The sequence below is a fragment of the Bos indicus x Bos taurus genome, chromosome X (assembly GCF_003369695.1).
Source record: "Bos indicus x Bos taurus breed Angus x Brahman F1 hybrid chromosome X, Bos_hybrid_MaternalHap_v2.0, whole genome shotgun sequence".
Lineage (NCBI taxonomy): Eukaryota > Metazoa > Chordata > Mammalia > Artiodactyla > Bovidae > Bos > Bos indicus x Bos taurus.
Window position 1 is genome coordinate 31127742 of NC_040105.1, and position 26312 is coordinate 31154053.

Genomic DNA, 26312 nt, shown 5'->3' on the forward strand with positions numbered 1-26312 from the left:
TGAGGAACAGAGAGATGACATAATTGATGCAAGGCCACAAAGCTAACTGGTGGTGGAGGTGGAATAAAATGGCTTAGATCCTCCTTTCCCAATGTTTTCCTCCATATGTTATAGCAACAATTTCTTAAGTAGCTACAATGTGTAATAGCAGAAACTGGGCTAGATGTTTTCAAAACATCATTTTTTAATCCTGACAACAACTTTACCTAGCTAGATATTATGTCCATTTTTACACATGAGGAACAGGTTTAGAGAAGATTAATAATTTCCTCCAAAGACAGTCAGTCGGGAGTAGAAAAGCATTAGTACCCAGTTTGTCTAACTCCTAGTCTTAGCCCTGCCCACATGCCCACAAGGCCTCTTTATAAACTTACTCTTCTCAAACTTATTAGTCACTTTCCTGCTCCAGAGACTGTGCTTCCCATGCCATGGAATTCATCAATGTTTCACTACAGTGCCGTTTATTAAAACAGAGTACAATGGGTTAAACAAATCCAGAAAAAGAAAAAAAAAATCAGTTAATCCTCATTTTTTTTCCAACTTCATTTTCAAATGGACATTTTTCCTTTTGTATGCTTTATTGTCATTATTCCACAGTTGCATTCAAATTTGTAATATTTTAAATACTGGAAATATGTATTTCTATGGTTAAAATGGAGGGATCATGACATTTTCTCAATATCCTATTTTTACTCTGTACATTTAAGAAAAATAAACTCCAAAAAAGAAAGCTCAATTAAAATTTTGCAAAATTGGTTATTATTAAATGTTCATGGTCGTATTTGCTTCCTATGGCTGTTGTAAGAAATGGTAAAAAAAAAAAAACAAAAACAAAAAAAAAAACTTCATGGCTTAAAACAACCTATATTTATTATTTTATAATTCTGGAGGTCAGAAGTCTGAAAATGGGCCTCAGGGACTAAAATCAAGGTGAAAGAGAAGAGTTTGTATTCATCCTGGGGTCTTTAGGGGAGAATTCACTTCTTTGGCTTTCCAAATTTTAGAAGCTACCTACATTCCTTGGCTTGTGGCCCCGTGTTCCATCTTCTCTTTTTCTCTCTGACTCTGCTTGTATTACCACATTGCCTTCTCTCTTATAAGGACTGTTCTGATTACACTGAGCACATCAGGATAACCTGTGAAGATCTCCCTATGTCAAAATCCTTAATTTCTCTGCCAAGTCCTTTTTACCATGTAAGGTATTAATAACATATTTACATGTTCCAGTGGTTAGGACATGAATATCTTTGGGGAACCATTATTCAGCGTACCACAATGGTTCTACAGTCACTTAGCTTTCAATGGCTTGTCGCTATATGGTAGACTTCTTTAGGCTGGTTCAATACTATTTGAGAGTTCGTGACAAGGGTTACACAATTCCACAATCTAGAAAACATAGGATGCCAAAAGCAATGAGAACCTTGCTTTTCATGGCCAACCTGCTCTAACCAAAGTCATCCAGAGGTGGGACAGGCATACTGTTGCAGTGCCTTTGTCCTGTTTCCAAAAGCCCATGTGAACGTCCCTGTTAAGAAGTGGAAACTGGAGCTCACAGAAATGTTATACCTTTTTTTTTTTTCAATTAATGAACGATGACTCCCTGAGGAAATCAGGGTGTTGTTGTTTTCTAACAAGCCACTCTTCAGGAGTGAATCCTGGAAAAATTTCAAAATAAAGTCCTTATCTTTTGGGGAGTGACAGTCCACATGAAAAGAAAGGGCACTGCCTTCTGGGGTACAAAACAGCTGCTTCCCTTAGCTCAGCTTCGCTCATTCAGCTATATTCTTTCCCCTTCACACCCACTCAGAAACATTAAGTCTTCTTCCCAGCTGTCTTCCTCTCCCTTTTCATTTTTAAACCTCTTCTCCTTTTTGACTTCTTTTCTCTGCAACTACTACCAACAATCTTTTTTTTTTTATTGTTACCATAGAGAGAACAATTTTCTCATCAGGGAAAGGAGGTGGTGAAGAGGGAGAGGGAAGAGGGAAGAACCACATATGAAAATTGAGAGTTAGCCTCGGTGTCTTTTCAACAATATCCAATTAAATCTTTTCACTATCATACACAAAACAACAGGAACACAGTGGGTGGCCAATTTAGCCCAAGGATATGAATGAATCAGTAGGCTCTCTGATAAAGTGCTGGGGAGGAGGAGGGAGAGAGGGAGGCAAACCGTAGATGCTGAAACAGGGAACTAATGAACAGTGATAACTGATAGATGATTACTAAGCAGTTGTTTGAATAGAGCTGTCTATCATTTTCAGGTAAATGACCTTCAGAATAGTGGCAGACGATTTCCTTTAAAATGATCAAGTAGAAATATGAAGACACACAAAGCAAGTAGAGGGAAGAGATCTGCGAAATATTTCTCAATGAGATGTTTAAAACAATGAGTGCTCCAGGGACAGAGAGCAGAATAGCAATTATCGATATCCCCCGTTTTCTTTTCTCCAGTCTTCTCTTCTAAAGTTGAAAACCAAGTGGAAGAATATTCAAATATAGAACCATCAGGTGGTGAAACATCAGTGAGATTTTAATTAAGCCTAGAATGTTACACCTCAAACTAGGGGAAAAAATCTATTGCTGATTTATAGAGGTGTTGATATTAAGAAATACCTGAAATAATATGAATTCTCTTATTTTAATTTTTATGAGATGAATCATACCTATGTTTTATTTTTGATGAACATTCCAAGCAAAACCAAATTATGAAAAAAATTTAAAACTATGTTTCTTAAGTTACAACAGATAAATTATCACATCTTTAGTAGAAGGATCCTGCATAAATCCTGTACATAAATATCATGCCTAAAGGCTTGTATCAATAAGAGTAAAGAAAAGAAAATTATTGCAAAATAGTAAAAAGCATAAATTTAAAGTGCTGATGGTGATGACATTTAGAACGAGAATTTGGAATTGAAGTAGCATGTTGATTAACTTTTTCTGTGTTCCTCTCCCCCTTTCCTATTACCCGCTCTAGCTTTTAAAAACACGATGAGATTGTTTTATAGAACACAGTGATTCAGTATTTCAGATACGCAAAGGTATAGAGAATATGAGGTTACACCTGAAGCCTATGATATGGCTGTACCCGCTTTCACACACTCACCTGGCAGTGTAAAAGTTACATCAACGACTCACTTCATTTAAATCTTTAAATTGTAGAGTGGATAGATGTTTATTTGTAAAGGAGCAAAGTTATTAGGCATTGATTTTGACAAACAGTTTCGGATTATGACTTTTGTCTACCTTGGACTTAACCATGAAGTTGGGAGGAGGAGAATATCAAATTAGGATATCATTCCAGAGCCCTGACCCAATTGCAGAGCACCAGGCATCTGTAGCCCAAGAGTCTACCTACAACCTCATATGGATTCAGAGACAATTCTCTATCAGCAGGTGTGATGACAACAATTCTCTTATTGATGAAGCAGAAAATACAGATAGAAAGGAAGAGGGAAAGAGGAAAGAAGGAAATAAAGAAAGAAGGAAACAAAGGAGGGAAAGAAGGAAGGGAGAGAGGGAGAGATTTATGGGGTATTTGCTAGTCCATTTCCTGTTAGCATTTTCTGCTTGCCACTTCACAACAGTTTCAGAAAAAGTAACAAGAATATATTACTCCAAATTACAGACTATTAAATAAACATAAAAACTAAGATGATTTGCATGAAAAGAAAACAATAAGCTCTTTTCACTGAACACACCGAGGGTTTCATTAAGCAAAGCTGTAGGAAAAAAGCTACATATCTTTTCAATCTCTCAGTTATTGCCGAATCTGTAAATCCATGCCCCATTACCCCTATACAAGCTAGGGAGATGTTCTCACATAATAGCATTTCATTCATGATTGAATTGACACCAAATGGTTGTCTCTTTTCAATATTTACAAGGAAGTTTTGATTTGGGGGCTGTGTTTTGTTTTGTAGTTGGACCATTAAAAATGATGAAATTTCACATGTAGCTAAGACATAAACAAAGATGAAAGAACTGTCTCACTTAAAATTTTTATAAACAAGGATAAAATCATGGCAAATATATTTGTTGACCCAGAGTTAGCTTGTTTATCAGATATATTCTTAAAGCTAAATACCCTAAATCAAGAAAAATCTATTACATATGTATGTTTCAACTGCCTATGATGATTACTGTAAAAAAGGTAAGTTGGATAAGAAACCTGACCTTGAAGATTATGAATCAGCAGAGACTTGATTTGATGCATGTTAAAATGTCTATGGTAAAAAGATAAAGCTGTTTTCCCCCAAAGCCATTTTTCAGTAACAAAAATGATGAATTATGTTATGAAAACTGTAATTTACTTTAAAATACTTCAGCACAGAGATTATATATGTTATAGGATGCATGTGTTAGCAGTCAGTTGCCTCAATCAGAAATTCATATGGGGGATGAGGTCAGACTTTAATCAGAAAGGCCAGATTCCTCCCACAGGGGCTACAAGCATTTAAACTACTTTTATCACAGTCAACATCAGAAGTCTTGCAAATAATCAAAATGAATATTAGAACTGGACTTTCATTGATAATATCAGTGTGATTCAAGATATATGTTTTGGCTGAAATATATTAGAGACATTCCTCATGTTTCTTAAGGACCAGGTATAAAAATCCAGCCCAGATTTGATGCCCAGACTATTCTGTGTATCCACATCCAAAGATTCTGATTGCCTGATATTCTCTTTCAGGTTAACTGAATCTTGCTCCCCTAGACTCTAGAATATTCTCATGTCTGCCTTGAATGAATCTTTTACACAGATTGTGATCATAATATCTGTGAGGGAGTAACTAACACTTACTTACTAAGCTTCTGCTACTGTTATATACCGAAAATAACCTAACAGTCAGTTATGCATAACAATACTGACCTAGAATAATTCACAACATCATGCAACCCACACACTTTAAAACTCACTATTCTTTACAGAATATAAAAACAATTGCTCCCTGGAACTGTCACTGCCTTCTGTTCAACAATACATTTGATTATATTTCAGGGGGGTGGATAACACTAAATTTCTCCTTTGATTCCTCATAGTTCAATTTGTCCAACATGGTTTAATAGTCAGATCTTTAAAGATTTCATTCCGTTTCTGTGTACTATTTCTGTCATTGGAATAATTTCACAATCTTGTCTTGCCTATCACTTTGAAGTAGCAACTCATATTTTTACCTCCCCCACCCCCCACAGCTGCAACAATAACCAGGTCTAGTAATTTAGTTAAGAAAACAGACTAGTATTTATATAATTACCCTATGAGGTGTGTGTATGTATGTGTCTGAGAGTGTGTGCGTGTGTGTTTGTGTGTGCGTGTGTGTGTGTGTGTGTGTGTAGGAGGTGGGGGGAGGGAGAAAGAATGAGTTTGATCATCCCCAAATACAAGAAATAAGTTATGGAGAAGCAAACCTGGGGTTTAGATATAGGACCACTGCCTCTTATCCTATGGGGGCCTAGCTGGGCTACAAAAAATATTCTCTCTTACATTTTTATCTTGACTCCTTAACAAGTTTTCTATGGCCTTTCTGGTCAAGATTCAGCTTTCTTATTACTGCTTTCCTATGTGTATTTTTTCACAGAATGGTTTCTGTCCCTGAAAAGGCCATACCCAAAGAGTGACTTGACATGAATCATCAAAATTCAGTCCCATCTCCGCAAATCCCAACAGTTCTGAAGAGTCGCTTCAGGACTTCTGAAATGGCCAGATGAGGCCTCCACTGTAATTGCATCACAGTCCAACTTCCTCTTCTGCCCCTCCTGCTGACTCCAAGAATACCTCCAAATAAATGTTGTGTATGCTCACCTGCATCTCAGGGCCTGTATCCCAGGAACCCAGGCAGTGACATTATCATTAAGCACATAAGTGCTAGGCATTTGGCACTAATTTCTATAACACTTTTAACGGCAAAAGTTTCCAATATAACATGCACATTTTTTCCCATTCCTCTTTCATCAAGTACTTGGGGACTTTAGGTAAGAATGATCTGTTAAAATGGATAACCAACAAAGTCCTGCTGTATAGCACAGGGAACTTGGCTCAATGTTATGTGGCAGCCTGGATGGGAGGGGGGTTTTGGGGCGAACATGCTGTTTGCTGTGCTTAATTGCTTAGTCATGACCAACTCTTAGTGACTCCATGGACTGCAGCCCGCCAGGCTCCTCTGTCCATGGGGATTCTCCAGGTAAGAATACTGGAGTGGGTTGCCATGCCCTCCTCCAGGGGATCTTCCCAACCCAGGGATCAAACCCAGGTCTCCTGCAATGGAGGCGGATTCCTTACCATCTGAGCCACCAGGGAAGCCCAAGAATACTGGAGTGGGTAGCCTATCCCTTTCTCTGGGGGATTGTCCCAACACAATAGAACCAGGGTCTTCTGCATTGCAGGCAGATTCTTTACCAGCTGAGCTACCAGGGAAGTCCTTGGGGGAGAACGGATACATGTACATATATGGCTGAGTCCCTTTGCTGTCAACCTGAAACCATCACAACATTGTTCATCGGCTATACTCCAATATAAAATATAAAGTTAAATAAAATAAAGACTGATTTGGAGGAAAGAAAGTGGGGTGGACTCCTTGCATATCACCCTGGGCTCAAATGCACCTGTCTCTAGCCACAGAGTTTCTCAAAACCACCTCATTTTGACCGGAGGCCCACTCATCAGACGGTTATTTGAAAACCTTGTTCAACAGAAGGTGCCTTTCTTACTGCACTTCAAAGAGTTTCCATTTAATCCAAGTTAAGAATTCTCATCAATTAGGCAAACACACATTTTCTAAAGCACTTGGAAAACAATTAATCTAAAACAAATTTCTATCTCTCCCTCTTTTTAAAAATTTGTAGCATCAGATGACAAGGGGCTTTGAAACACTACCATTGCCTTTTTCATTCCATCTCAGATTTGAAAGTTTGATTTATTTGTGCTTCAAAAATACACATCATGATTAATTGGTTCTTCAAGTGTCTATCATTTTTCACCAAGGATAATTGCTATGATTAGCAAGAGGAACCCTCCACACAAACCTATTTAATCATCTAAAATTAATATTTGTTTTAAAGAGTGACTTTAATTGTTTACTTTGATGGATGATGTAAAGTAACACTGATATGTTAAAACAAAATGAAAATGTGAAGAGACATAACACACAACTAGAACAAACACAACTGCAGAGCTGAGATCTATTTACAGTGATTTTAAAATGTGCCTGATAACTACAATGTGACATAGCATTATCTATCCCAGTTTTACAGATGTTCCACCTGAGTATCAGAGAGGTTGTATCACTTGTCAATAACACACAAGGCAAAGTTTTAGATGTCTGACACCGGAAAAGCTCATACTATTTCTACAAATATGAGAAAAATAAGGAAAAAAAATGTTCACTTAATATTGAAGTTCCTCTTAATGAGAGGGAGTGAACCACAGAATGCCAGGCCTCCCTGTCCATCACCAACTCCCGGAGTCTACCCAAACTCATATCCATTGAGTCGGTAATACCATCCAACCATCTCATCCTCTGTTGTCTCCTTCTCCTCCTGCCCTCAATCTTTCCCAGCATCAGGGTCTTTTCAAATGAGTCAACTCTTCGCATCAGGTGGCCAAAGTATTGGAGTTTCAGCTTCAACATCAGTCCTTCCAATGAACACCCAGGACTGATCTCCTTTACGATGGACTGGTTGGATCTCCCTGCAGTCCAAGGGACTCTCAAGAGTCTTCTCCAACACCACAGTTCAAAAGCATCAATTCTTTGGCACTCAGCTTTCTTTATAGTCCAAATTTCACATCCATACATGACTACTGGAAAAACCATAGCCTTGACTAGACAGACCTTTGTTGGCAAAGTAGAGCTAGCATATTAAAAAGCAGAATGTCTCTGCTTTTTAATATGCTATCTAGGTTGGTCATAACTTTCCTTCCAAGGAGTAAGCGTCTTTTAATTTCATGGCTGCAGTCACCATCTGCAGTGATTTTGGAGCCCCAAACAATAAAGTCTGACACTGTTCCCACTGTTTCCCCATCTATTTTCCATGAAGTGATGGGACCAGATGCCATGATCTTAGTTTTCTGAATGTTGAGCTTTAAGCCAACTTTTTCATTCTCCTCTTTCACTTTCATCAAGAGGCTCTTTAGTTCTTCACTTTCTGCCATAAGGGTGGTGTCATCTGCATATCTGAGGTTATTGATATTTTTCCCAGCAATCTTGATTCCAGCTTGTGCTTCTTCCAGCCCAGCATTTCTCATGATGTACTCTGCATAGAAATTAAATAACAGGGTGACAATATACAGCCTTGACATACTCCTTTTCCTATTTGGAACCAGTCTGTTGTTCCATGTCCAGTTCTAACTGTTGCTTCCTGACCTGCATATAGATTTCTCAGAGGCAGGTTAGGTGGTCTGGTATTCCCATCTCTTTCAGAATGTTCCACGGTTTATTGTGATCCACATGGTCAAAGGCTTTGGCATAGTCAATAAAGCAGAAATAGATGTTTTTTCTGGAACTCTCTTGCTTTTTCCATGATCCAGCAGATGTTGGCAATTTGATCTCTGGTTCCTCTGCCTTTTCTAAAACCAGCTTGAACATCTGCAAGTTCATGGTTCATGTATTGCTGAAGCCTGGCTTGGAGAATTTTGAGCATTACTTTACTAGCGTGTGAGATGAGTGCAATTGTGTGGTAGTTTGAACATTCTTTGGCATTCCCTTTCTTTGGGAGGAGAGGGGGTATTATCCAAATTATAACAACAGTGTGCTTTACTACGATATTCACTTTTTTTTTATGAATAAAAGCCGATAATCAGTGATGTCATTAAAGAGTTGACAAAGAAGAACAGGAAAAGAAAAAAAAAAGGGGTGAAATAAGTTAATGACAAAGTATTTCCCATTTATCAGTGGAAATCCTTGTTCATACATTTATATAATACATTCCATTTCTCTTGATGTGAAATGAAAGACAATGAAATGCCAAAAAGAGATGATATCCTGTGTCTTCTTTCTCTTTCATGTCAGAATTATGTATAAAACACTACCAAGAAATAGGAAAATAGAATGAAACAAAAAATTAACCATGTTTACAAGACTGTTAGTCCGGTTATAAAGCAATTACATTTGGTTTAAATATTGACTCCTTTGCAAAGCCTTTCTTGATCAACTGTCAGCTCCCTTTAACAGGAAGTAGTGACTAGAGTATGTGTGTTGGTACTGTTCACATCATCTCATTATGTGAAATCAAGGAATACGGGTAGGAATTCTCATTCTCCTTGCCACAGTGATTTGTTTAGGCATGAATTTATGTTAGGCTATATGCTAGTTCAATCAGGGAGAAGCTCAGTATGTTCATTTGAGAGTCGAGAAATAAAGTTTTATTTCCTTTCAATATACTATGATAGGTGAAATGTATACTGTAGCTACTATGAAAACACTGAAGGGCAATACTGAGCAATGAACTTGGAACCTTGAGCATGCCATGCCTGAAGCCCACATAAGTTTTTGTTGTTGTTGTTATATACATCAATAAAGTCCTTTTCTTATTAAAGTCAATTTGGATTGGATTTTATATTAGTTGCAATTGAAAATATTCTCATTTATGGCCAGATTTAGTCTAAAGGAATTTTTACTCATTTTATTCAATCATAAAATCTACTTCATCATGCCTCAATTGCTCATTTACTTCCTGCTTTTTCAAATAGATTATAAAAAAACATTAACTTCAGGTTTTCTAAGAAAGAACCTATACATCACATAATTCAGTTTGTGAAGTGTTAATATTACTTTAATTTTCTCTCTTTATCTATAGATAAGATCATTATGTATCAAGTTTACTGTGGACAAATATTATTCTCTGACATTATTAATGACACTCATTTTCCTTCTTAAATTTATTATGATTTAGTTAGTAAATTATATCATAGACTATAAGGTAATTTTTAAAATCAGTCCCGTTTTCCCCCTTTGTAAGCTCTGCTGCTGCTGCTGCTAAGTCACTTCAGTCGTGTCCGACTCTGTGTGACCCTATAGACTGCAGCCCACCAGGCTCCCCCGTCCCTGGGATTCTCCAGGCAAGAACACTGGAGTGGGTTGCCATTTCCTTCTCCTTTGTAAGCTCAGTGATAGGCAAATGCCCGTAAGCCATCGCCTAGAAGTGACGACCTCATAGCCAACAGGAACTAACACAGATCTCATCCCTCTTAGGATTCCTTAGCTTCTGTTTGCTGCTTTCTTTCAGAATCTCTTAGCAAGCAATCGTCTAAGACTTTGAAGAACAGGGTGGTAAGATAACTTGATTGAGAAAGAAATTGTGTTTTGTCTTTAAATGTAAAAAACAGGTGTACTTCCTTTTTCATTTTTAGATGGCAGGCATGGCTGTGCCCCTGAAATCTGGATATCTTTGCCTCCAAAATATGTTGAGCTCTTTTTTTCAGAAAACCTTGGATTTTAGACAATGATCTAGAATGAGACTACTAGACACAGAAAACAAGGTGGAACTGTAATGTCATCTAGGAGATTTTTGCATACCCACAAGCCTCTCAAAGACTCTCAAACAATCCTGAAGAGGAGGAGGAACCCTGAAAAATGACCAAGACACTGGATCCCTGGCTACCCTAGAAGAAAAGGCTCTGAGCTGAATTTTATTTGACTTACAAAAAACAAAGATGAATTACACTGCTTATATATCTGGTATTCAGAATTCAGATGAGTTTTATTTAGGAAACTTTCAGGTCAATGCTCAAAGCCAAATAAATTCATTCATAAAGGTAAAATTTAAGAATGTGATAACATGACTCGATAGTCTTTCTATTTAGGGGCAAATAAATGCTTTCCTAATAGGAAAACTATAATTGACTACAGACTTTCTGATAATGGGAAAGAAAAATTGCATCTCAGCTTTAGTGCATTTGTAAATCAGTTATATATTCTATTCCTTTAAAGAATCATAGCCCACCTGATCCTGATGACAAAATAAAAATAACAGTGAGCAAAAAAAAAAAAAAAAAAAAGAACTAAAATAGGGCTGTAGCATGGAATTATACCTTAAAAAAAAAAAAAAAAAAACAATAGGAGGTTGAAAAATACCGGTGAGTTTCATCATCCCGTCCAGTAAATTGCCACATAATTAGAGGTGTTTGAAATAAGTAGGTATGTACTGAGAAGCGAAAAATAACTAAATGATCAAAAAAAAAAAATCCCTCACCCACCTTTCAAAATACTTAAAATTACAACTGCTTTGTTTTTTTTTTTGAAGAAAAGATATGACACATGTTGTATGTCTTAAAAATTGGGTAAGAGGTTTAGTATAAAAGGTTAAAAGTAGATCTGATGCCATTTGGAAGTTGGTCAAATAGAGGATATTTCTAAGCAATTTCAAATAAATTAACTTTTACTTTGAAACCTAAGCTTTAAGGGTCAGAGAAAGAAGAGAAATTAGGTAGAACACACCTTCTGATTGTTTAAAAAAAAAACATTTAAAGAAACAAAGTCTTGGAAAACATCTGTGGCTGCCACTTCTCTGCTTTCTGTTGAAAAAGTAGTTTTCTATTTAGTAAAGAAGAGTTAAAGAAAATAAATGAGAGAGGCTTTTATATTAACTAAGTCTGCTTAATCTTTCATATCATATGATAAGTCCTCTTGAGGGGACAATTAATAATACAATCAGAAGTACCAAGGGTACCTAATAATAGGCCCAGCAACAACTGACATCTGACACATTGAGGAACAGTAGTCACTAAACGTTGTGCACACCTACCATTTAAAAAACTGTGACCCACCCATACTAAACTATATTTATTCAAAATGTTATACTTTATTAATATATTATGTATTTTAGAAAACATGAAGTATTAACATCCTATGAGTGAGAATAAATATAAATAGAATTTGGCTCTTTTTATGCATTCTCATTGCAGATTTCTGTAACTGAACTCTCAAAGAAAGAGACAAAGCTTTCCATTTCAAACAAAATGTGGAAAGCATGTGATTTTTGTCTTTTAGATTTAAATGTATATAGGCATTTTAATGCCTTTAAATACTACCTATATTGTGTGCTTCTCTTTAAAATCTTCTGCAAGTTTTAATAAATAATATTTTAAAGATAATCATATGTAATATATAAATATATTTTATACACAACACTAATTTTACAGAATACTATGCTAATTTATTTCCCTCAGATATTTATTCGGTAGAGTGCCTAGCTCCCTGGTAGGTATATAATTATTGTTATTGTTGTTTCTTAGTTACTAAATCATTCCAACTCTTTTGTGACCCCATTGGCGGTAGCCCACTAGGCTGCTCTGTCCATGGGATTCTCCAGGCAAGAATACTGGGGTAGGTTGCCATTTCCTTCTGCAGGAGATCTTCCCGACCCAGGGACCAAACCCACATCTCCTGCTTGGCTGGTGGGTTCTTTACCACTGAGCTACCAGAGGATTTCCTAGGCAAGAATATTGGGATGGGCTGTCATTTCCTGCACCAGGGAGTTATACAATAGTGAGAGGCAAAATTTCTATCCTATTAATCACTTTACACATTATAGATTTGGTGCCAAGAAGAAAGACTTTTGAAATATTAATTTGGTAAAAAAAATTGCATATATAGAAATCAAGTGACTCACAATGACATGCATATTTCACTAAGAAAAATGAACATTTTCTAAACTGTGGTCCTCAAGATATTCTACACAAATAATTTGCATGGAGAAATGACTGAGAAATGCTGACCTAAATGACATTAACAATTGTGCAGGACTCATCAGTGACTTTGCTATAGTGATGTACACACTGTGGATCTTTATGATAGGTAAAGTGCATGTACATTTCTCAGCTTATTTGACTTTGTCATGGTGAATATCTATTAACATATGATGGATATAGTGTTCAGAAAACAGCTGGGAGAATGTTGAGATATTCTCTCACTTAGGAATAACAGTATGTTTGCTGGTCAAAATTTTAACACTCATCATCTTTTTTTTTTTTTTTTTAACAGCATCACAATTGATTAGGAAAGGCAAGAGTGGTTGTTCTTGCTGGAGCATGGGCTGAGAAAGAAGACAAAAAAGCCTATGTACTTGTGTCTTAGGATAGTGCTGCAGTGAAGCGAGCCTGGATAGCCAAGTAAACACGGGCTTGCAATGAAAGGTCAAGACCAAGCAAAGAAGTTACGTTATGACAAGGGCAATGCAGACAAGGGGGAAAGCCTTGATATTTTTAAAATAAATTTTATATTAAATAGGCCCTAATATTTGTTTTCTTGTTAGATCATCATGCTAGAACAGGTAATCTTTTAATTGCTTACATTTTCCCTTGAACCCCATGAGTGTATGTGGGTCTTAATTATTCAGAACATGAAAACTGATGACCTAATACTATGTATATTGATGCTAATGGACTGCTTCAGAATTTGTCAGGCTATTAAAGCTGTTATGAAAGTGTCTGCTTTCTCCTTCTCCAGTTTTAAAAACATTTGGAGGTAGTAAAGCAAATGAATGAAATAATTTAATTTTGTTTCCTTGATGTCTGAAATAAAGTTAAACAAAGAGCATGTGTGTTAGAGTTTTTTTTTGAACAGCACTGTCCAATAGTTGGAGAAGGCAATGGTACCCCACTCCAGTACTCTTGCCTGGGAAATCCCATGGACGGAGGAGCCTGCTAGCCTACAATCCATGGGGTCGCTGGGAGTTGGACATGACTAAGCGACTTCAATTTCACTTTTCACTTTCACACATTAGAGCAGGAAATGGCAACCCACTCCAGTATTCTTGCCTGGAGAATCCCAGGGATGGGGGAGCCTGATGGGCTGCCGTCTATGGGGTCACAGAGTTGGACACGACTGAACGACTGAACTGACTGACTGATTGAGTCACATGTGGCTACTGAGCATTTGAAATGTGGCCAGTGCAACTAAAGAACTGATTTCAAAATTTAATTAACTGAAATTTAAATAGCCACATATGACTAGTGTATTGAACACTGCAGATTTAGAGAATTATAGACAACACATTTGGTTAGTTAGGAAGTTATTCCTTGAGAATAGGACATACAAACACAATGCATTTCCATTTTTCACTTAATTTACATTGTTTTCAGTGACCTTTGTACAGCATGATTGTAAAGTAAAATAAGTGATATCTACTACTAAACATTCATCCAAGGGTTATTCCTTCATTCACACCTCCATACCATCTCCAAAAAAGAACTAAGAAGACAAGAGAAAAATTTCATCATTTTTTTTAGCTAATTAAAAAGCTATTTAAGTCTAGGGACTTCCTTGGTGTTCCAGTGGCTAAGAGTCTATGCTCCCAATGCAGGGGGCCCAAGTTCAATCTCTGGTCAGGAACCTTAGCTAAAGATCCTGCATGCTACAATGAAGATCAAAGATCCCACAACTAATTAATTTTTTTAAAAGCTACTTAAGTCTAAAGTAGAGAAATATGCTTTAGTTAAGAGCATACTATCAGACATAGGCCTTCCCTGGTGGCTCAGATACTAAAGAATTTGCCTGCAATGCAGGAGACCTGGGTTCGATCCCTGGGTCAGTAAGATCCCCTGGAGAAGGGAATGGCAATCGACTCCAGTATTCTTGCCTGGAGAATCCATAGACAGGGGAGCCTATTAGGCTATAGTCCATGGGATTGCAAAAAGTCAGAGGGGACTGAGCTACTTTCACTTTCACTTCACTTTCATCAGACATAACCACTGGCTGACCAAATATCCATTCTTTTGTTTAACTAAAAAACCCAAATTTTGTTCAGAATGGCAGGGTTTTAGGATTAGGTCACCAGTTTTCTTCTGAATTGTAAACAAAGAAACTCAACTACTTATTTAAAATACTCTATCCTCCCAGAATCACTTAAAGCTAGGAGCAGTCATGTGACACATTTCTGTAGTGTAAGTAGACCTCTTCTATGTGAGGCTGCCAGAAAAGCTTTTGCTTTCCTTTTAAGTAAGAGCTGACATACCTGGGCACATGCATTTACTCTCCCCATTTCCTCCTTTTCCACGTTAAGTCAAAGACATAGTGATTAGTGGTAGTGGAGCCACCTTGAGATCACAGGGAGGAATGAAAGTCAAACATTTAGGATGGCTGGGATGGCTCAAGGAAGAGTTGGGACACAGAAGTTTGTGGCTGTTGGACTTACCCTGGAATACATAATTCTGAAGGTTTTGCTTGGTAAGAAAAAAAAAAAAAACTATCTGGATAAGCTATTGTTAAGAGGATTTTGTCACATGCAGCCAAACACAATCTGAACAGTATTAATTGGGAAAAATATGGTCCTTTAGTTCCTAAAATTCTTAGAGTCTAAAACTATAATTGTTTTTACTTGATGTGGCAAATTTAATTCCCAGGAGTCTTTCATCCATCACTGACCAAAAACAGACATAAATCACACTGCATTTAAAAAAGAAAATAAACATAAATATGCAAATGGTTCTATAACAGATTGTTATATTCCAAATGCTAAATAAAACTAGTCATCCATGAAGATAAAGTAAATCAACAATATTTATAAAACACCACGTATGTCCTTAGCTGCTACAGCAAATAGAATAGTATGCCTGTCTTTAAGGGAATTTAAATTCATTTCAAGGGCTAGAACAAAAGAATATAAAAAGTCAAATGACAATAAATGTTTATAAGTGAGGTTCAAGACAACAGAAGCAGCTTTACAAAAAACATATACTTAAAGGGCAAAATAATATTGTAGTCAATCACTGATTTAAAAGACCAATACAGATTGGAGCTATCAAAACACATTTCACTGAGAAGGCAGGGCAAGACCTCAAAGGCTTTAATGCTCTAGCAAACCAGTCAACACTACATTTCTAATCGTTATAATAAGCTTGAAGGAGTATGCGGGAACCCTAAGTTATTGATGTGGTTACTTCATAATTGGATTTGATTAGAATTCACACCTTGAAATGGCTGTACAGTTCTCATCTAAAAAGTTTCCTAATGCTAAAAATAAAATACATCCTCCTTTTGATTTAGAGGACAATTTTACTGTAAAATCTCCTTATATATAGCTTCTTGCCTGCTTGCATTCTTTCCATCTGCTATTATCTGCCCCCAATAACTGTTTCCTTCTAGTGCCTAACACCTATTATATAACTAAAAGAAAAAAAAAATTGAACATGGGTAAGTGTGGTAAAGTGGAAGTTTGATTTTTATGTCAAATTTCTCAAAGGGCATTTATGGCTCTAAAAGTGGCAGCTTTTTATGATTTTCATATAATACGACATGACAGAAAAGCTTAGTCTCCACAGAGTTGCTACAAATTGTTTTCCCTCAGGTTTACAGGGAAAAAAACATGAAGGAGTTAAGTGTAAATTATTCTCTTCTCTCCACCTTCTTAAGTAGAGATTTATCTATGCTCTTTTTGCCCCAACCCTTCCCCCTGGCTTTCATTTTCTTATTTCTAGTTGAAAGGTTTCAAAATAATCCTAGAGCTGAACAGAGATTAAATCAGTTTGGGAGGGGGGAAGATGAAGTCTATCATTAAAAAGTTTATTCTCCTGTCATAATTGAAGAGAGAATACGTCAGGTAAATCCAACTATTTCTATTCTTGAGATAAATAATATGGAAGCCATTTTTTCCTTGAATAAATCACAAGAAATAAGTAGTTCTTGAGTATGATGCTACTTGTTTATACAGAATCTAAAATATAAAGATAAGGAAATCTGGAAGGTTTTATGAATTATTAAAATTATATTCAAAGTCATTATTATAAATCTAGTAAAGAATTAACTCCAATCACTCTAGAAACTCAAGTGTCATTTTTAGTAAATGGATAAAAGATAACAGAACATGACCACATGTTACTGCCTCTCTCTCAAAAAACTGAAGCTATGATGACCTTGGAAATTTACCTTAGTTTATGGTTTTTCCAGTAGTCATGTATGGATGTGAGAGTTGGACTATAAAGAAAGTTGAGCCTTGACGAATTTATGCTTTTGAATTGTGGTGCTGGAGAAGACTCTTGAGAGTCCCTTGGACTGCAAGGAGATCCAACTAGTCCATCCTAAAGGAAATCAGTCCTGAATATTCATTGGAAGGACCAATGCTGAAGCTGAAACTGCAATACTTTGGCCACCTGATGCCAAGAACTGACTCATTTGAAAAGACCCTGATGCTGGGAAAGATTGAAGGCAGGAGGAGAAGGGGATGACAGAGGATTAGATGGTTGGATGGCATCACCGACTCGATGGACATGAGTTTGAATAAGTTCTGGGAGTTGGTGATGGACAGGGAGGCCTGGCATGCTGCAGTCTGTGGGATCGCAAAGAGTCAGAAATGACTGAGCAACTGGACTGAACTGAACCTTAGTTTATGCAATTTTAAAACATTGGAACATATCATACAAAAATAAATGTTCACCCCTAGATTATTAAAGATTAATAAGACATCTGGAAAGAGAAGTCTAGTTTAATTGTCTTCTATATGAGAGAGGGAGGCACATATTAAGAGGGAGAAAATAAATGATTCATTCATTCAAATATATATAAAACTGAAAACACCATATCATTTTTTTCTTTTGTGGCAATTATCACTCTCTGTTTTTTATTCTTCCCTCACAGAAGATACACTCTAAAATTGGAGCCTAAATTATTCTTATTTTTAATCCCCGAGAGTAGATAACACTGACATCTTTCACCAGCATGTGTTCAATAAACAACAGATAAACAAAACCAGTCTTATACTGAAAGCCATTAAAAGGTAGTCATTATATTTCTAATGTAAATATAATCCTTGTGACATTGCAAGTCAGAGGTCTACAAAGTAGGAACTGAGAGAGGAAAGAAAATAGTAGTAGTATTTGTTTTCATTGCAGACTATTAAAAGTATCTACCACCTTATAGGTATTTAGCAATATGTGTGTGTGTATATACACACACACACACACACACATATATATATATATACTGTAACCTAAGTAATCATTTATAGAAAACTGTGGCTAAATGAACAAAAACATAGTGATGTGTGATCCATGCTTTATCTCTTCTTCAATTATTTGCTAACATACACAGGAAATCAAATTTAAATTCAAACTTATTCCACTATCACTTTCCAACATCATTTTATAATATACTTTGTAACATGGGTTTTCAAAGACAATTTGTTGAATTAATGAACAGAGTAGCATGTACCTGACACTAACATTACCCAGCATTACCTTAACAGTGAGTAATAAGAATCTACTTTATAACACACTGTAACTTCTATACCACAGTGTAACTTCAATAATAGACTTCAAGGACCCCAAATTATAAAAGCCCCCAAAGCATGTAATAATAGTGTATAATAACATTATGCAGCTTTCAAAAAAGATTCAGAGACACTGAATTACTTATATTGCTTTCTTAGAGAAGAGAGAAGATCCCAGATTTTAGGTATTTTTGTGGGGGAAAAAAAAAAAAAGCCATTTCATATAAAGGAATCCCTATCTAAACCCAAGCAAGAAAATTTCATTTGTTGAATAAGGGAAACTATTTGTAAATACAATTCACTATTTAAAAACAATGACAAACATAAACTTCCTTATCAGAATCCCAATGGTATTTCATTGAAAACACAATATACTGGCTTTTAACAGAATTTATGTAAATATCATGGTTCAGTTCTACTTGCCAAGGTTTTGACAGAAAATTTTACAGTGAACTGAATTGAAATGTAGTAAGATTTGCATTTCCATTCACATACACTGAAATATGTGGTTTGGTAAAGCTTATGTTTATCTTTAATCAAAAACAAGTATATATCATTTTCCATAAAAAAGGTTATTATAGTATTTCAAAAAATGGATTTTTTTGTGTTTGCAACTCAAAGACTTTTGTATTTTATAGGAGTTAATTTTGCCATGATCTGAGAGTATAAGTCATATTACTGATGACATGTCTTAATGATCTTCAGTGAAGATAACAGTGAATTTGGTTCTCATGAGGTAAGGAAAGAAAACTGCATGCAGAATAATGATCCACAGCTTTCTACAGGAGACATGTACATTTTTCAGAAGATAACTGTAGTACAAATTTGCAAATATCTTCAGCCAAACATAGTCAGTGCCATATTACTCTCTGTAGAATGCAACACATCTTCTACATATGGAAAGGCAGTAAACTCTGGTGTGGTGTTTCTTAAACAAGGTTGTGCAGAAAAGAACAGATGAGATGAGCACTGGACGGTTGTTTGAGAAAAGATAAAACAACCACTGGATGGTTGTTTGAGAAAAGATAAAAACAGAATAATTAATCTCCTCACACTAAGATGACTGACATCTAACTTTTGAAATCTATTGGATACCCATGGAAATAAACTGTTCTTTTACTGTAGTGGAGAAATGAGGAGATGTTTAAGAAGGGGTAGGCCCACGGAAAAAGAAGAAACATCTATTCCCAAGAGGTCTGTACTTCCATTAGGGCATCTACATTCACAAAGTGACTATATACCAAGTTACTATATTATCTGTAACCTTTCTCATTTGTGGAATAAGGGAAACTATTTGTAATACCCTCTTTTCTTCTATGCTCATGGCAATAGAATAATACCAAGAACTATTCTGTTTTTAAACAATTGATGCCATTGTCCCCCAACTCCCACAATGTTCCACTTAATCCTTCTAAATTGATGCTAGACATGTTCTTTCGTCATCAGATTATGGTTGGATGTATTTGACAAAAATTATAATCAGGATGCTTCTGGAGCCATTCAATTGCTCTTTGTGTAGATACAGCCAGAGTTGGAAAAAAAAAAAAAAATCATAGAATTTTTATTAAAGACTCTGACCTTAACAATAAAAAAAAATTAAGCACATCCAAGTAATTATTTCCCACTTAAATATACACTGTACCCACGAAAACTGCTTATTCAATCTTTGGATAATGAAATCTCCCAGGTAGCAGTATAATGTGCAGTTAAAAATGAATCTTGAACAATGCTATTATCATCTTGTCCAGATTGGTCAATTTGTCTCAACCCCAACCTGGAGAGGTCTTATTAGAGGACAAAACTCTTTTGCCTATTCAATTCTTTATTCAATACAAGTGCCTGTGGTTCAGATTTAGTGGTGAATTACCCTGAACACCTGGCCAAAATGACTTGAAAAAAGACTATAATTTATTTAGCACAGGTAATCAGACACTAGTAGAAAAAATAATGATATCTCATGGCCATGTAAATCCTATCTGTTGATAACAATCCAATTATCTATCCACTGCCTGGACCTCTGCCCAGATTTTCCATTCACAACTCTAGCTCCCCACCCTCTCTCTCCTCTGTATCTTCCATCCCTCCTTCTATTTCTCCTTTCTTATCTTTTTTCCTTCCTTCCCGCTTCTCTTCCCTTCTCCCCTTCTTTCTTTCCCTCCTCTCTTTCTTTCCTTCTCTCCTCCCCTTCCTCTGTCTCTACCCCAACTTCCCTTCCTTAAGGGTCATACTTAATCATCACTTTCAGAGAAAAACTCTAGACATATTTTCTCCTTCACTGGATATATTATGTCAGTAAAAGAAAACTGTGAATAATTGTCAAAACAATTTTACTTCAGAGCAATTTTACTTAAACATGTGATGAAATAGGAAAAACATTTTTTATCAGATTTATCTGACACTAAACTATCTATTACAAATCATCCTCTGCTATAAATTCCCAATTTTAGAAAATAAACTTAGAGCTTCATGGGTGTTTTACTTTTAAAGGCTTAATTTCCATATTCCACACACATCTCTATTCCTCTACAATAGCATATTTTTTACTCTAAAATTAAGCAGTCGAGTTGCTTAATATTTTAAATGGCTACATATAACAATCTTTTACAAAATTATAGTTGTAATGTTAACTTTCAGTTTTGCTTAATATAATTCACTTAGTAAATATTATCTTCATTTCTAAATGGTAGCAGCTCCCAATTTTCTAAGATAAGAATTTAATTAAACAATTTACGCTAAAGAACAGAAGCTTAATGGCAAATGTGTGATTTTTCAATTTCAGGTCTAGAACTATGAAAAGCTAACTTATTCAAATGCCATCTTGTTATTCCCTTTCTGGGGACCGTATTTTAATCACTGCATCTCTAAAGTTTGGTCTGAAGTTAATAAAATCAAAATTAAGTTCTCTCAGAGTCATAAGATGTTTTGTTACATCATCTTTTCTAATTTCTGATGCTCTGCAGCTACAATTACAATCTCCCAACTCTAATCTCTGTAAAAAATGAAACTTATTTATCACGTTTCATTCACATTATCCAGAAAGCAATCTATGTTTTTTGGAGAACCAATTACTGAATGTGAAGGTGTCAAAATTATATTTATAGTACCGGGGCATAAATAGTTTTATTTCAGGTCTCTATACTGCAAAGCTGAAATAAACATATTGCTTAGACTAGGGTTGGGGGCGGGTAAATGATCTCTCCTCCAGTGTAAGGAGCTTTGGAAGGAGAGGGGTTTAAATCAATGTTCTCTGCTTTCTTTTAGCTAAGAGGTGGGGGTCTGACCTAAGCAAGGTCAGCTGGACTCCTAAAACTTTAAATTTTGAACAGCTACACAGAATAAAGAGAAAAATAGTGTCACAAGGAGACTCAAGTAGAGCCTGATAACTAAATGCCCAGGCACACTTAGATCACTTTTCTTTTTCTGGGTCTTCTTCCATTGTTTTTGTTCAGTTGCTAAGTCATGTCCAACTCTTTTGCAACCCCATGGACTGTAACCTGCCTGGCTCCTGTACATGGGATTTCCCAGGCAAGAATATTGGAGTGGGTTGCTATTTCCCTCTCCAGGGGATCCTCCTGACCCAGAGACTGAACCCACGTCTCCTACATTGGCAGGTGGGTTCTTTACCACTGAGCCACCAGGGAAGCCCCATCTTTTCCCACTGCCCTCATGCTAATTAGAGCAAATTTACTTTCTGCTTGATTGGTTGCTTGCATGGAGAGAAACCTATCAATAATATGCAACTAAACTACATTTGATGCTTTTATCAATACTTCTTTGTTTAAAATTCCTTAAGGGTTGCCACCACCTGTGGGCCATAATCAACTCCTTAGTCGATAGTGTAATAGTTGTGTAGGATAGCCTATTTTATAGCAGACTAATGAATTAAACTGTATAAATTTGTAATGGATAAAAATATCCAATCACTACATTGTACACCTGAAACTACTGTAATACTACATGTCAATTAAAAAAAAAACACAACCCTCTGTAGTCTGGTAAGGGAAAATCCCCATATTTTAGCTCTACCCTTCTCTATGCAACATCAATTCCCTCCTCATCCCCTTAGTTCCAGCCAGATGGAATCACACTTTCTATAACATACTGTACTGCTAACCTCAGTGAAAAGCACTTGGCCTCTGTCATTTAATCTACCTGGTTAATTCCAACTTGTTCCTGAATGCTTGGCTTGGGTTTTATCTTCTTCAAGAAGCTTTTCCTGACATCCATCCTCCTCCCTGGCTTAGTTAGATGTCCCTGCCATGAAGTTAGTCCCTGGAGCATCACCCAAGGATATCCAAGGGAAGCAGAAAACTGTGGTGATTAAGGGTGGGGATTCTGGACCAGACTGCTTGAGTTCAAATCTCACTGTTGTCTTTTTACTATGTGTCCGTGGGCAAGTTACCTCTTAAAATATGTATTTATTTATTTGACTGCATCAGGTGTTAGGTCTGTCATTCAGGGATCTTTGGTTGTTGCACATGGATTGTCTAGTTGCAGCACAGGTTCAGTTGCTCCACAGCATGCAGGACCTTAGTTCCCCAACCAGGAATTGAAACTGCGTCCCCTGTGCTGTTAGGCAGATTCTTAACCACTGGACCACTAGGGAAGTCCCTTGGGTAAGTTACTTAACCTCACTGTGCTTTAGTGTAAGTCTCAGTACTGTTGTAAACATTAAGTAGTATACACAAGGGCTTCCCTGGTGGCTCAGATGGTAAAGAATCTGCCTGCAATGCGGGAGACCTGGGTTTGATCCCTGGGTTGGGAAGATCCCCTGGAGGAGGGCATGGCCACCCACTCCAGTATTCTTGCCTGGAGAGTCCCCATGGACAGAGGAGCCTGGCGGGCTACAGTCCATGAGGTTGCAAAGAGCCAGACACGACAGAGTGACTAAGTCTACACACAGATACACAAAGTACTTAGAAAAGTGGCTGGGACATCATTAATGCTAAATATGGGCTAAAATTTATTTCTATTAGAGTGCTGTCAATGCTTTTTTGCCCCTATCTTATCCAACTCTGTATTTTCCAGGCACTAAGTAGTAGCTCAATATAAACTTACTGTAAGAATATATGAATAAATAGGCAGATAGCATTTTACAGTTTATAAAGCACTTGTGGGATACTGCCTCATGTCTTATACCTCAAACAGTAAAGTCAGAATTTACTTAAAACTCCATATAGAGGAGATACTTATTTTCTGATATCATAATAAATACTTCCCCAAACTCATCTTTTTTTTTTAATCCCCCTCACAATATAAGGGGAAGAAGCAGGAAAAGCATCCCTACTATTTAGCAAGAGAAGAGAGATTACAGATGTGTGTATGTGCGTGTGTGTATGTGAACAAATTTAAATACAATTGACCCTTGAACAACACAGGTTTGAAGTGTGCAGGTCCAATTACATGTTTTTTTTTTTTTTTAATTAGCAGAGTTGACCCTCCCTATCTGCCAACTATAGGACTTGAGCATCTGCAGATTTTGTTATCCATGGTGGATTTCAGAAGCAATCTCCCATTGGACTGACAACTGTACTGGCTTTCCAAAACCAACTATACATTTATATAAATATATAGATAACTATATATATACTTCAGAGAAGGCAATGGCACCCCACTCCAGTACTCTTGCTTGGAAAATCCCATGGACGGAGGAGCCTGATAGGCTGCAGTCCATGGGGTCGCTAAGAGTCAGACATGACTGAGCGACTTCACTTTCACTTTTCACTTTCATGCATTGGAGAAGGAAATGGCAACCCACTCCAGTGTTCTTGCCTGGAGAGTCCCAGGGACGGGGGAGTCTGGTGGGCTGCCGTCTATGGGGTCGCGCAGAGTCAGACACGACTGAAGTGACTTAGCAGCAGCAGCAGCAGCAACAGCATATATATATATATATATTTACATATCTTTATATTCACACATAACCAACACTATATGATGTATGTGAATGTGAATTCTTTGAGCCTTGCTCTCAGAAGAGGAAACCAAAATCCAGAGAATGGTTTGACCACAATCATGCCACTTGCAAATGACAAAAGACCACTAAATTCAGGTCTTCTGAGTCTAAGATTAAGATACTTTAACTGCAGGTTGCTTACTATTAAATAATTTGCATTCTTACTGAATTGCTGAAGTTCATTTTAAAAAGAAATCTGTCTGCCCCTACTCCCTGTTTTTTCAAAAAGTAATAGCTAAACAACTTCAGTACAATTTATTACTTCTTCAGAATAAAGACTTGAAAAATCATTTACAAGTGAAAACCTATAGCATATAAACCTTTCAAAACTACTATTCTTATTCATTCAGAAATATAAAAGACATACAGTATATTTTTTCTAGCTAGGTAAATCATATTTATTTCAGTGTATTCTTATGTCTCTCATTGATGTCATAATTTTGCAGAGTGGATTGCAATGAGGCTGAGAAATGCAATCTTTGCATTAAAAACATGTTTGAGCATAGCATTAAAAGTAAATATGAATATTAAGATCTATGTTATTTAAAAATGCATTATGTTTTGTTACTTTTCTTGTTTGTAGCTTATTTTCAATTATCCTTATCACTGGAGGAGGAAAATTGGCATGGACAACTCAGAAGACTGAATAACCAATTCCCAGATTATTATATTTGATTCTGGAATATATTTTGGCTGCAGAGTACCAAAACAAACAGTTTAAATGTAAATAGCTCAAATGAGGTATTTATTTGATGTAAAATAGATTTTTAAAATACTAGTTGTTTAGTGAATTTCATTAAGCCAATTATACTTTAAGGGTTATGCTTTTTTACTCCCAGTATTCCTGTGCAGTTTATGGCTGTTTTAGACAACTGCATTAATTTGTTTCCTTGATCATATTTGGACTGAACAGAGTAAACGGAGGAGTGTGTTGGCTGATGGAAAAAAACTGCATAAAAACTGGTGGGAAATGGTCTTAGAGAATTAAGTGACTTGTGGAAAGTCTTCACTTTCAAGACAAACCTCTGCCAACTGTGATCTGTTTTCCCCATACCTTCTGCTTGATGATCATCTCGTTGATGTCTTCAAGATCACCCACCATCACCCTCTGTGCTTTCAGAACTCGATCAAGCAGAGACAGCCAGTCGGTAAGTTCTGTCCAAGCCCGGTTGAAATCTGCCAGTGCAGGGACCTCCAACAGCAAGGAAGATGGCATTTCTAGTTTGGAGACAGCGGTTTCCTTGGCAACCACAGGTTGTGTCACCAGAGCAACCGTCTGACTAGGAGCTAATTTTTTTTAAAAAAAAGAAAAAGAAAATATTAGAAACAGAAGATAAGAAGACAATTTCAATAAAAATAAAACTGATGTAAAGGCAACAGTTTCAACCGAAGTATTATTTATGGCATCATGTGTTTTTCCCCTAACCATATGGACACTTTAGACAGTACTGTATTATAGAAAAATTCAAAGATCCCAACTTTTCATTAATAAACATTTAACAGTCTTTCAAATGGTTTTGATTATCCTCATGGCTGAGCAATTAATTTAATTTAGAAAGTCCTTCTCAATGACAATTATACAGGTTGTGGAACTGGTAAAGAAAAATAGAAAGTATTCAGACTGTGCCAGGTAAATAAGTTTTACCTATTTTTTTTAATCAAGAGGGGAAAAAAAGTAAAGATTGGATAAGATCTTATTTCAAACTTATGATTTCCCTGAATAGGAAGTAAATTACTTTGGTGGTGGACTCTAGAGAAATCAAAGCCAATGAAATGTTCTTGTCTTTGCTCTGTTATATTGGGAGTAGCTTATATATTTTTTTTTTTCCTTTGCTTTCAGACTGGTAATAAAGAGGCTAGCAGTGAAGAAAATCTAAGCTAGTTATTTTTGAAAAATCAGGACTAGTAACGTTTTTACATTTGGATAATGAAACATGGTTTCAAAGTTACTAAGAAATATTAAATTAATATGAATAGTGGTGAACACTGTAGTGTAAGGTAGCATATGGTAATAGTTAAGATCTGAAGTTTCAGACTAAAACCCCCCTGGGAGAGAATACCTCTCTCTGTTTTAGGAACTCTGTGACCTTGGTTAAGTTACCAAACTTCTCTAAATTTCAGGTTTTCTCTTCAGCAAGTAAGGATAATGATG

The 26312-nt window shown here is 36.4% G+C and overlaps 1 protein-coding gene across 10 annotated transcripts in view; it reads right to left on the minus strand.

Moving 5' to 3' along the window:
• The window catches only part of DMD (dystrophin), a 2656945-nt gene that overhangs the window by 676696 nt on the left and 1953937 nt on the right, over nt 1–26312 (minus strand). For all 10 annotated transcript variants that reach the window (XM_027533579.1, XM_027533577.1, XM_027533571.1 and 7 more), the window contains one exon: nt 25215–25447. In XM_027533579.1, coding sequence (XP_027389380.1) covers nt 25215–25447 — 233 coding nt within the window. The remainder of the gene's footprint in view (nt 1–25214; nt 25448–26312) is intronic.